The sequence below is a fragment of the Myotis brandtii genome, unplaced genomic scaffold, assembly GCF_000412655.1.
Source record: "Myotis brandtii unplaced genomic scaffold, ASM41265v1 scaffold1120, whole genome shotgun sequence".
Lineage (NCBI taxonomy): Eukaryota > Metazoa > Chordata > Mammalia > Chiroptera > Vespertilionidae > Myotis > Myotis brandtii.
Genome location: NW_005353839.1, coordinates 261144 through 274014, shown reverse-complemented (window position 1 = coordinate 274014; position 12871 = coordinate 261144). Strand labels below are relative to the sequence as shown.

The window sequence follows — 12871 nt, the reverse complement described above, 5'->3', positions numbered from 1 at the left end:
CTCCCGAGGGGTCCCAGACTGCGAGAGGGCACAGGCTGGGCTGAGGGACCCCCCCTTCCCCTCCCAGTGCACAAATTTTTGTGCACCGGGCCCCTAGTGTATATATAATTGATCTTAGAGAGGGGGGAGGGAGAGAGAAAGAGAAACATCAATGTGGGAGACATACATCTATCAGTTGCCTCCTGCATGGAGCCCCAACTGGGGATCCAACCCACATCCTAGGCATGTGCCCTGACTGGGAATTGAACCAGAGACCTTCTAGTGCATGGGATGACATTGCAACCAACTGAGCCACACTGGCCAGGGCAACAATACATTTTTCGTGTCTACTTTATGTCAGTGGAAAACCAATTCATTTTATTTTGGAAGGAAGTCAAAGTAGAAGACAAATTCAGGTTTAGAAATATTGAATTTGAGATGATGTTGGACCATCTAAGTAAGAAGTTGGAAGAATGAAAAATCAGGAGAATGGGTTTAAATATTATTTGTGGGGGGCTGTGGTAGAATCTTCTAGTTGTTTTCCTATATTTGTTCTCCTTAGAGCTTCATTTGTAGTAACAGAATCCTTCATTTGTAGAAGGAAATAGAGTCACTTATTGCCCAGTTTTCTGCTAGTTAAGTTTGGTCATATGACTAAGTTCAGGTCAACAGGATGAAAGTGAAAGTGTTGCATATGACTTCTGTGTCTTTAAGAAGAAGGCACTTTGCTTTATTTATCTCTTTCTTGCTTCTTGCAGGCGGGATCTCAGATGGACCTTTGGGATCAGGGAGATGAAGCAAAGTACTAAGAATGGTGAAGCAGGAAGATTGAAAAAGTGTGGACCCCCGATGACCTTGGGAACTGTTCTACCAATGGAACTGCCAACCCTGCTGTTTTTAAGAGGATGTTTATTACAACTGTTTCCTGAAAAGAATTCCTGAATCTGCCTGCCAGTCCTTCACTCTGCAAGGCAGTCTAACATTTCTAAAGTTTATGGAGTGTCCCTCAATCAAACACAAAACACAGTCTCTCTAAACCCTGAAACTGATGCTTTCCAATTCTTACTCCAAGGCTGGGTGAGAAACAGCTGCCTATGAAGGGCTATTATAAGATTACTCGGCCCACCACTTTTGATATTTTAGGTTCTTTCTTTGGTTACAGCCAGATATCAGAACAGAATAAAAAGTGATAAAATAGAATAGTAGTGAGAGAGTCAAGTGAAATTAATTTATTTCATTTTGTTTGAAAATAGAAGAGATTGGTGCTGAAGGGTTGGTAAGGAGGTAGAGCATTTAGAGATTTTCCTGGTTGGCCTTGCTCTGGGTTAGGCCTTCCAACTCACTGGCTTTCTGCAGCTCTGTGCTTCTCTCTCATAGTAATTGCCAAATTGTGTGGCAGTCGTGAACCCATGTGTCTGTTTCTAGACACTGTGAATGACTTGAGTCCAGGGACCTTGCCTTCAAACCCCCCGACCAAGCACAGTGCAGGATACAAAGGCCACTAACACTTGTCGAGACACTAAAGATAAAAGGAATATGGTTTTCAATCAGAAGAAGCTCATGCCTTCATTTAAGTGGAAGGGAAAAGCCAAGGATGAGTGAAAGGACCGGGTTATTTTGAGGTGCTGTTGGGGGTGGGGATAGAAGAAAGGCCTCTTGGTGAGGTGAAGGGAACACAGGTCTGAGCCAGGTTCCATGTCTGACATTTGCTGAGGCCCTGCTCTGAAGAAAACTGAAGTAGGCGAGGCAATGGAGAGTGATGGAGGGAACTGCTGCTTTAAGCCTGGTGATCAGGAAAGCTCTCTGATGAGGTGACCTTGGAGCAGAGTTTCATAGTGACAGAGTGCTGCCGTGTGTTGTAGAAGAGGAAGTCAGGTCCTAACCGGTTTGGCTCAGTGGATAGAGTGTCGGCCTGTGGACTGAAGGGTCCCAGGTTTGATTCCGGTCAAGGGCATGTACCTTGGTTTCGGGAACATTCCCAGTAGGGGGTGTGCAAGAGGCAGCTGATCGATGTTTCTCTCTCATCGATGTTTCTAGCTCTCTATCCCTCTCCCCTCCTCTCTATAAAAAAATCAATAAAAATATATTAAAAAAAAAAAGAGTGAAGAGGCAAGGATAGGACCAGCTAGAAAGTAAAAAGTTTAGGGGCACAGGTTTTGAATCTTGGTATGTTTGAACCTAGCTCTGTCACCATGAGAAAATTTTTTGAAATTATCTGATCCTCAGGTTCCTTACCTCTACAATGTGGATAACTGTTAAATACAATTATGAAGATAAAGCACTTAGCACAATGCCTGGTACATATTAATCGTGGTTGTATTATTGTTTTGATGAATGTCAAAATGTTGAGAAAATGCCACTATAGGGAACACACTGGGAGTCTACCCAAGATTTATTAAGGGGATGAAGATTGTTGAGCAGCCTTGGGAGCCCAGGGGAGAGGTGAGCCATGTTTATAACATCTCCTAGTGAGGATGCTTCCTCACTGTCATATGCCAGACCGCAGAAGGGAAGGGTAGGAGACAGGCAGGACCTCTCAAGGAGAAGCAAAGGCAGGAAAAGGCGGGAACCCTGGAGTGTGGGCTTAAATGGGAAAATACATTCATTGTGCCCCTTAGGTAGTTATGGTGAGAGGGAACCCGAGGGGAAGGATGACACCAGCTGGGACAGAGAGCACTATAAACAGGCTGTTTATGGAGGTGGCCTTCCCCTCCTGGGAGGAAAGGTGGGCGTCTTTCCCGTCCTAATACACCTTTCTGTGTTTTAGGTGGTAACTCCTGTTTTCCTGAATGAATCCATGTGTATAGGTGGACTCTACACATGTGCAGTTCATGATAAAGTAGCTGCCAAAAACCACTGACTGGAAGAAGGCAATAGAGATTATGAGAAAAAGAAAGATATATATTTTTTAAAAAATCAGAAACTTATTCTGGTTGGAAATATTGATGGGGTAGGAGGACTTTAATTGGCTAGAGGGAAATTCTTCAGAGCCGAGCAAGAGAAGTGGGGGGTGGAATCCAAAGAGAGTGCGAAACATAAAATATTTATGACAATGCAGAGGGGACAGCCCTAAAACTTCATAGTTCTCCTTAGAGTCTAATAAAAACAAGGGTGATGTACAATTGGGGGTGTAGGAGGCTCCCTAGTCAGTTACACTCTGCCTTTATCTCCTAAGCTCTACTTGTTCTGGCCCCTCCTTCTTCCTCATCTCCTACCCTTCTTTTCCTCCCTCACTCTAACCACACTGCTTCCTCCTTCAAACAGGCCTGCATGTTCGCTGACTTCCTCTTCTTTTTTTAAAAAAATATATTTTATTGATTTTTTACAGCGAGGAAGGGAGAGGGATAGAGAGTTAGAAACATCGATGAGAGAGAAACATCGATCAGCTGCCTCCTGCACACCCCCTACTGGGGATGTGCCTGCAACCAAGGTACATGTCCTTGACCGGAATCAAACCTGGGACCCTTCAGTCCACAGGCCGACACTCTATCCACTGAGCCAAACCGGTTAGGACCTGACTTCCTCTTCTACAACACACGGCAGCACTCTGTCACTATGAAACTCTGCTCCAAGGTCACCTCATCAGAGAGCTTTCCTGATCACCAGGCTTAAAGCAGCAGTTCCCTCCATCACTCTCCATTGCCTCGCCTACTTCAGTTTTCTTCAGAGCAGCCATCACTACGCAGCGCCCCAGCTCCATGAGGATGCAATCACCATGAATGCAGAGTCCTTGTCTGTTCTGGTCACCACTATTTCCCTACCACCTAGTGGGTGACTCTCACATTTTTGTTGAGAGAATGGATACTTTTAGGCTGCTGACCCAATTACCCTTTTCCAGCAACATGAAGCAAGGTAGAGAAACCCAGAGCAAGAGAAAGAGTGAGGCCAAGAGAGAACTCTTCACCGTCCCTGTGTCTTGGTGTGGAAGCCTCAGGGTATAAACTGATACACAAGAAGGAGCAGTTGGCTAACTGTAACTTCTTTTCCCTCCAATATCCTCGTGACATTAGCAAACAATTGTTTTGGCATAGATCCACAGGCTGGGGCTGCTCAGAGTGGCTAGTAAAAGTGCCCTGAACTAGGGATCCAGGAACATGTTCTAGTTAAGGCTCTGTTGCAGACGAGCTAAGTGACAGGGGTAAGTCACTTTCATGCTAAGCCTCAGGATTCTAGTTGGTAAATGAAGTAAAAAATATATGCCCTGCCACTTGAGGAGTTACGAGGATTAAATGAAGTGTGTCTACCAGTGATGGCGAACCTATGACACGCGTGTCAGAGGTGACACGCAAACTCATTTTTTAGGTTGATTTTTCTTTCTTAAATGGCATTTAAATATATAAAATAAATATCAAAAAACATAAGTCTTTGTTTTACTATGGTTGCAAAGATCAAAAAATTTCTATATGTGACACGGCACCAGAGTTAAGTTAGGGTTTTTCAAAATGCTGACACGCTGAGCTCAAAAGGTTCGCCATCACTGGTGTATACCAAGGGAGAAGAATCTAGACCAGCGGTTCTCAACCTGTGGGTCGCGACCCCTTTGGGGGTCGAACGACCCTTTCACAGGGGTCGCCTAACACCCCCGGAAAACACATATGTAATTACATATTGTTTTTGTGATTAATCACTATGCTTTAATTATGTTCAATTTGTAGCAATGAAAATACATCCTGCATATCAGATACTTACCTTACGATTCATAACAGTAGCAAAATTACAGTTATGAAGTAGCAACGAAAATAATTTTATGGTTGGGGGTCACCACAACATGAGGAACTGTATTAAAGGGTCGCGGCATTAGGAAGGTTGAGAACCACTGATCTAGAGGCTCCAAAAAGGGTCTTGCCATGAGGAGCACCCTCTGTCTACCCCCATGTCAGGCACTATGACTTAGTGAGAAAGAGCCAGACAGCCCAGAGTTTGAATCTTGGTTCCATTAGGTTCTAGCAATAAGTGAAAATTAGCAACCTCTCTGTGCCTCATTTTTAAAAAAATACATTTTTATTGATTTTTAGAGAGAGAGGAAGGGAGAGGGAGAGAGAGAGAGAAACATCGATGGCAGAGAAACATAGATCAGCTGCCTCCTGCATGCCTCCACTGGGGATGCAACCCGGGTATCGAACTGGCAAGCTCTGGGTTCATAGATCCACGCTCAACCACTGAGTCACATCGGCCAGGCTCTGTGTCTCACTTTCACCAACTTTAAAATGGAGCTAACAGAAGGACTTACCTCACAGAAGTATTATGAAGGTTGAATGAGTTAATATTTATAAACCTGTTACAAAAGTCCCTGGCACTCTGTATGTTTGTTATAGAAAATAAAAAAAGCATTGTTACAGAGATTAAAATAATACTCCCAGGAAACTGTTAAGTGAGGATTAACCAAAAAACCCCCCATAAACAAAAAAGAAAGAAAGTTTTGACTGAGGAAATACTTGAGTAGCCTGAGTGGACTGGGACTGACCTTAATATATATATATTGATTGATTTCAAAGAGGAAGGGAGAGGGAGAGAGAGAGATAGGAACATCAATGATGAGAGAGAATCATTGATCGGCTGCCTCCTGCACGCCCCACACTGGGGATCGAGCCTGCAACCCGGGCATGTGCCCTGATTGGGAATTGAACCATGGCCTCCTGGTTCATGGGTCAATGCTCAACCTATGAATGGCTGGGGACTGACTTTTGTGCTTCTGTGTGAAGGCACTCTGGCTGCTTTGTCCACCACCATACTGATCACCAGGGCTGTTTCAGCCCAACAGGCTGATGCAGTGGCCTCTACTCCCTCCCACTGCAGTCCTGTGTTAGCACAAGGATGCAGCTTCCCAGCCTCTCTTTGGAAACTGCATTTTTAGCTGATACTTCATTTTCCCCATGCAGAATATATATATATTTTCCATTTCTATAAGTGGGCCTTTGAGCCGTTTCTGAGTGTCTGAGATAGTGGTCTGCTCAGATCTCTTTCTAGAACAGAGGCTTTCTCGTTACTTTGAAGGACTTTGGACTAGTGGCATATGGCTCTTGCCAGGACTCTTCTCCAGGCACAAAAAACCTGTCTTTAACCCCCAGGATGATGGTTGGGGCCTAGTTATCCATGGGCAGGTATCCAGACGGGCCCACTCACTTCTGCTGGGTGCCCCATGACTATGCTTTACAGGACAACAAGACCTTGTTGATATTGAACCCTTGTTTGTTTTTAAGAAGCAAATTCAACTCAACCCAAATCCTATTGATGTGAATGGTGCTTGAACCGTGTCTCGATATGGTCATTTTCTTGGATATTCTGCTCTGCTGGCCTCCTTGAACTCTGGCTATTGGCAAAGGCCTGCCCACCAATCCCAACCTCCTCTACAGGTGGGTGTGGAAACAGGCCCAGTCTCTCCCTAAATAATCCTGTCTTGCTGGGAATAAGTCACTGCTCTTCACTGACAAATCCCGAAATGTGATAACAATTAATAGGAGGGCAAGTATTTTATTCCACTTCAGCATCAAAGTGGATGAAGGTAGCATTGCTCAGTGGTTAAGTCTAAAGACATTGGAAGTCAAATCCTACTTTCTCCACTTTTTGGCTAAATGACCTCCAGAATTCTGTGCCAATGCTTTCACCTGTGAACTTGAGATATTAATAGTACTCATCTCATAGGGTATTGTGAGGATTAAATAAAATGATAAATGTAGGCTACTTAGCATAATGCCAGACACATAGTGGTTGCTCCATAAATAGTAATTGCTATTATTGATGAGAGATAGGAGAAGGGGGCAAGAGGAGGAGTTTAAGAAACTGAAACAAGAAAGGTGTAGAGAAAAGGAAGAATTAAAATTCCATGGGGGCGGGGGCGGGGGAGGAAACATGTAGAGAGAAATGGACACGGACTCTCCTGTCTTCCACCACAGAGGGTGGGTGGCTGGTAGGGTACTTGGAGAGACGGTCAGAGTCACAGGATTCCCAAGTCATGATGAGAAAGTTGGGATCAGAACATAAGCCTGTGAGTTTTGGCTCCGAGGGAAAAATTTTCCTACATGGAAAAGTCATGAGTTCACACACTCAGACTTATTTCGGTGATTTCAAGAGAAAAATGGGGATTTCTAACTTCCTTTTCCACTGCTTCTCAGCTGCTTCACTAACCTGAGTTCCAGGAAAGCAGTTGATTCACAGTCCAATGGTAAGCACTAGGGACCACCTTTGTCGGGAACAGCAGCAGGAGAAATTTAGGGTGCAATCTCCGTGAAGCTCAAATGGAAGGAGCCCCAGTTTTAAATGGTCAAGGGAACCAGAGAGACCATGGTGCATTTATTCTACCTTTTCAGAAAATCCTAACCCACTCATTCGTGTCAGGAATTTGATAGTGCATTTTTAGAACTGGTAAGAGACAATAGAAATAGATTTAAAATGGCAAACAGAGTCAATTTTTATATAAGCAAGACAATTATTTGGACTTAATTAAATAATATGTGCAATGAAAAGACACACCCAGAGCTAGGTTAATGTTACATAGTTTTCTTTGTACCGACAACAAACAGTATGCATATGTCCTTTATAATTTACTGTTGAGCATAAGTAAGGAAAACAGAGTTTTTAAAGCCAGTTCTTCATTTTTTGAAAGTAATGTTCTTAGTTCCAGTTCTTCATTTTTTTTGAAAGTAATGTATTTGTAAAATAGGAATAATAGCCACTTCTCATTTATTTTAGGGAGTTTTTGGAAGATAGAAGCTGAGTAATAGCTCTGAATGTGCTTTGAAAATGAAGCAAGCGTCCAGAGATCCAGTTTTTACAGTGACAATTATGGTCATGAACTCCAATCTGATAGGGCAATGAAATAATGGAGAAAAGTATATCTCTGTCAAAAGCCATATGACACATTATAATACCCCAAAAGAAATAGCTTTTAAGTTATTCAAGATTTTGGATTATTTCTTCTTTTTCTGGGCTTTCTGGCCAGGTCTGAGTCTCCTGAGCAGAAGGGTTTGTCTCAGCTCTTTGGAGACCCACCACAAACAAAAATTCAAACTCTAAAGCTGAAAAACAGGTTTGACTCTTACTGGTTGTTTTCCTTATAGACCAAGGGTATCTGTGTTGAAACCTATCAGAAGGGCATTTCCATGTTTTCCTTCAGGGCAATCTCTAAATAAAAGTAATAGAAAACTAGGAAGGGATCAACAAGGGTCAGAACTTACAGGTTTGTAGGCAAAGGAGCAAGATCCATAAATAGTGCTGCGCCATCTTCAGAGGATCATTGATTGTGAAAAGAAAGGCACTCTTCTAGCAGACAGCGTTTCACTCAAATTTTCTTGCTATTTATAGCTGAAAGGAAGTGACAAAGATATCGGAAACAATGGTCTTTGCTGTTTTTTCCTATATTATCACATAAAGTGCCTAGCATTAATTCATTGTTTATTTAACAAATATTTATTGAATGCCTACTATGTGTCAGGCACTATTCTGGGTGCTGACAGTATAAAGACCAACAAAGCAATTGATCTCTCCCCTTGTTGGGGAGATCAACAATTAAACAGTGTTTTAACAGAGAAAATTATGGAGAATGGGGAAGGCCCGGGCTAGGAGAATATGGGGAAGGCTTTCTGTAGGAACTGACAACCAAGCTGAGATGGATCTGAAAAGTAAGTTAGCATTATTAGGCAAAAGGTGATGGGGGATAGAGAATAGGAAGAATGTGTTCACATGATAGGAGCTTAATAAATGGTAGCAACTAATACTATATAATTACAGTTATATGTTAATATATAATACAATTATATGTAACTAATAAAACATATTTTATACAAATTTAATAATTTCCCAAATTATCCTATATAATAAAAGCCTAGGTGGCGTCATGCACGACGTCATCACAAGATGGCCACCACAAGATGACCTGCAGGGGAGGGCAGTTAGGGGAGACCAAGCTGGCAGGGGAGGGCAATTGGGGGCAACCAGGCTGGCAGGGGAGGGCAGTTGGGGGCAGAAAGAAGAAAGAATGTAAAATTGCCAAGAGCTGCTGAAAACTTAACGTTGTATTTCTTTCTTCCAAATTAATGCCAGCAGGGGAGGGCAGTTGGGGGCGATTGGGCCGGCAGGGGAGCAGTTAGGGCGTGATCAGGCTGGCAGGCAGAAGCAGTTAGGAGTCAGCAGTCCCAGATTGTGAGAGGGATGTTCAACTGCCGGTTTAGTCCTGATCCTGGCAGTTGGACATCCCCCAAGGGGTCCCAGATTGGAGAGGGTGCAGGCCAGGCTGAGGGACAACCCGCCCCCCGTGCACAAATTTCATGCACCGGGCCTTTAGTTTTATATAATAATGATATTCTATTATGTTATTATATATTTTATATGATATATAATTATGTTATATATATCATATAATTAATATAATTATATTATGAGTGAGATAAATGAAACACAGGGCTATTCTTTGGTCGAGGCTTACCACTCCCTGTTAGAAGATAACAGGGGTCTTGTATGTATGTAGGGTGTCAGGGGTAATAATGTTAGGGGCAAAAACAGAATATTGGAGACTAGCTATGGTTATAAGAAATATTAATCATGCTCTGTTATCTGTGATTGCCTTGTTCTGATGAAAGAGAGGACATTCTAACCTGTCTGGGAGTTGTACACTGCTGGGACCTGGGAATCAACCTTGGACCTGGGAGTCAATATTGGAATTTGGTCCAGTCTCATTCAAGAACTGCCTATTATCATGGAAAGAGTTAACCTTGTTGCCCAAAGAATGGAGTCCCACTTCAGCCTGCACTGGCTACTTCCCCATGTAATTTTTGTCCTACCCAATATAAACAGTGGTTAGTTGCAGAGCAGATATTTGTGGATGACCTGCTGCTCTCCTGTACTGTTTGCAGGATTGGAATAAACACTCATATATGATTCAACCCTGTCTCCGCTTAATTGCCTCAAGTATTGGCAGGCAGCCCAGACCCCTTGGTTGTCTAGTTAAAATAATAGGTATAAATACTTGAGCCCCAAAGCTAAGCAATTTTAACTGGAACCCAGCTGTTTGGGGGGAGTCTGAGGATCCAGCTCCTGAGACCTGGGGGAAATAAGATTATGTATAGCCTTTGCCACTGAGAGGAGTCCTTCATTTCTAGGCAACTTGAGCCTCTGAGGTCATTTACTGTATAATCCTGCTCATCATTCTCTAAATATATAATTGTTCAGTATAGTACAAGTGAGTGCCTTTATGTAGGGATAGTGAACCGGGCAGCTTTTTGGGACCAAAGAAAGACTGAAGATAAAAATGGAATTTCCCAAATTAATTATTTCATTTCATAAGATTAAGCCATATTACTTTCCCATTTTTAGCATGTCTTCCTAAAATATGTGATTACTACACATGGAAAACACACACATTCATCATGTTTTATAGAGAAGGAAAAAAGAAGAAAGAATGTAAAATTGCCAAGAGCTGCTGAAAACTTAACATTGTATTTCTTCCTTCCTTCCTCTTTCTCTGTAGGAATGTTCTTTCTTCCCCTGTTATCTGAAACTCGTGCTTGGTCTCACGTCTATGCCTTAAGAAATCTTAGATGGTAACTGTTAGGCACATTCTTAGATAGTATCTGTTAGGCACATTATACCTTGCAGGGGGCTCTTGCCCCTCCAGGCGATTTTCTGTTATTCTCCTTGTAGGTTTCATGAACAATGGCCTTTGGCTTCCAGTAAACCGCCTCACCCAGTTTCCAGTGGATCACCTACACCTCAACCCCACCTACACCTGGTCTGACCCATTACTCTGACTGACCCTTAAAAGTGACAAATATCTCGTTCCCCCTACTCTGCCCTGCTTATGCCCTTTTGGTCTCAGACCTTCTGCTATCAGATGTAATAATCTATAATAATAAAAGCATAATATGCTAATTAGACCGGACAGCCAAAAGACCTTCCGGATGTCCTTCCAGACGACCTTCTGGACGAAGCTGGGGCTGCGAGGGCCGAGCCCCTTGCACGAATTTCATGCATTGGGCCTCTAGTACATTTATAATTCTTTACCCCTTTTGGCCTCATGCATTCCTCCTTCAGCGACCCTAACAGTATCTTAGTCCTGTTGAGCCTAGACCAATGTCTCTCTCTCCCTTTTTTTTAGAGAAACACAATCCAAAAATTTATACTTACATATTTTGGTTTGGTTGCTTTTAACTTCCAAAAATTTAAGGGCCTGCATCAATTCTACAGTTTACAAAAGGAAAGCACCCAAGTAAAAATATCTTAAAAGTGAATTATGCCTGGAAAAAAAACAAGCTCTTTTTCTTTACAAGTTGAGTTTTGTTTTCAGTATTAAAATGAAGATCAAGATTATATACAAAAATAGTATCAAGTGAATGATTATGTGTTGGAGAGCAGAAACTTCAAAATGATGATTAGAGAAACTAGTAAGTCCAATACACTGCACACATCAAGTTGTAGATTTGACAGAAAAATGGCTAATGTCCATAGTCTAACATATCAGGTCGGACAGTGGTTAAATTTGGCTTCACTGAAGTAATTTGGTCACCTATTATGAACGAACTCTTGTTAGCCAACTATTATTTGTTTGATGTTCAACTTTTGATATATCCTATCCTGGATAAGACCTTTAGTTTTCATCATATTCCTAGACCAGTGTCTTATCTCTATCTTTCAGCCTTATACTGCATATCAATCAAGAAGACACTAGGTTTTGAGACTTATTTTGATCTGATGTGGAAGGATATGAAAGTTCTGCTATTCCATGATAACAATAAGAAAACTGAAATTAAAATCATGCTTATCTGTGGAATATGCAATGAGTGGTATATGCAAAAAACCCACGATGAACTGAATTCCAGAGAGAAATGTGCCCTTTGTAGATGAGCGGAGAGCCAAATAGCTCAAAAGCTGGGGCAGGGAGAAGGAGAAAATAGTGGCCGAATAGGCAGACTTTTCTTCCACCTCCTCCCAGGGCCAGACTGGAAATAAAACTAAAGTGGGGAACATGCACCCATAGTTACCAACTGAGGTCCAGTGAAGGAGGAGACTTATATCAAGAAAGGACAGAAAACACCTGGAGACGGACAGGAAGGGCGAGGTCAGGAGAGGAAATGACCGAGCGTCCAGGAGCAGCAGGCGGGCAGGCCGAGAGCGAGGAGGGAGCTCCTCCTGGCTACGGGAGGCTGTTCCCTCCAAGATAGAGGCCGGGACCCAGATGGGCTCCATAGCCTGGAGTACCAGAGCCCAGAGCCTGGAGTTCCCAGGTAACATCCCACCGTGAAAGGCAACAGGGCTGCTGGCCACAGTGGGGCCTGGAGCCCGTCAGAGAGAAGGCTACAGTTTAGTTGTTTTTTTTCTTTTTTCTAAACCCAGAGCACAGAAGTTTTCATTGGCAGCTGCTCACCTGAGGCTTTGGTGCAGGAAGGGAGTGCGGACTTCAGGTGCCTAAGGAGAGGCCGGGGTGGGAAGCATTCCAGGGAGACGCAGAGTCCTGTCCTTGGTCACATACACCCGAACCAAATGGCCTTTTGTCTTAAGAGGAACTAACCCCTCCCAGTAGCCTCAGGGCAGGTCAGAGAAACAAAACCCCGCCTTAGATGGCAACAGCCACTCTACCCTCAGGAGCCATGCCTACCACAGCCTAAATGTCCATTTTTAGAGAAAACAGAAGCTGAGGTCAAGCCTATGGGTTTGAGGGTTTCAATAGTCTCAGGGAGCATCAGTGACTGGATTGGGGAAGGGGCCATCCACCCCACTATCCTGGGCACCAGTCTAGTCTGGTACTTTCCCTGCACGGAGAGCTGATAGAAACTCCCGGTTTCCAGCTGATCCCACTGGATTGCATCCAGATATTTTGGGCCAATCGCAGAGGAGTAGCTCTGGGACAGGGAAATACACCCATCACATTTCCTGAAATCTGAACAGCCCCTTCCCTGCCTAC

At 43.2% G+C, this 12871-nt stretch overlaps 1 protein-coding gene and 1 long non-coding RNA gene across 4 annotated transcripts in view; one reads left to right on the top strand and one right to left on the bottom strand.

Moving 5' to 3' along the window:
- CD84 (CD84 molecule) overlaps positions 1-12445 on the bottom strand; it is a 34174-nt gene extending 21729 nt beyond the window's left edge. The window contains exons 1-3 of one of the 3 annotated variants that reach the window (XM_014547325.1): positions 12335-12445; positions 9941-10015; positions 8154-8280 (exon numbers count right to left, since the gene is read on the bottom strand). In XM_014547325.1, coding sequence (XP_014402811.1) covers positions 8154-8199 — 46 coding nt within the window. In that variant the 5' untranslated portion in view covers positions 8200-8280; positions 9941-10015; positions 12335-12445. Of the gene's footprint in view, positions 1-8153; positions 8414-9940; positions 10016-12334 lie in introns of those variants that run through there. The other 2 variants (XM_005857761.2, XM_014547330.1) reach the window with 2 other exon arrangements.
- Positions 6913-7872, top strand: LOC106727743. The gene is made up of 2 exons (XR_001363978.1): positions 6913-7141; positions 7669-7872. It is a non-coding gene; the product is annotated as an uncharacterized LOC106727743 (long non-coding RNA).
- Positions 12446-12871: the final 426 nt, after the last annotated feature.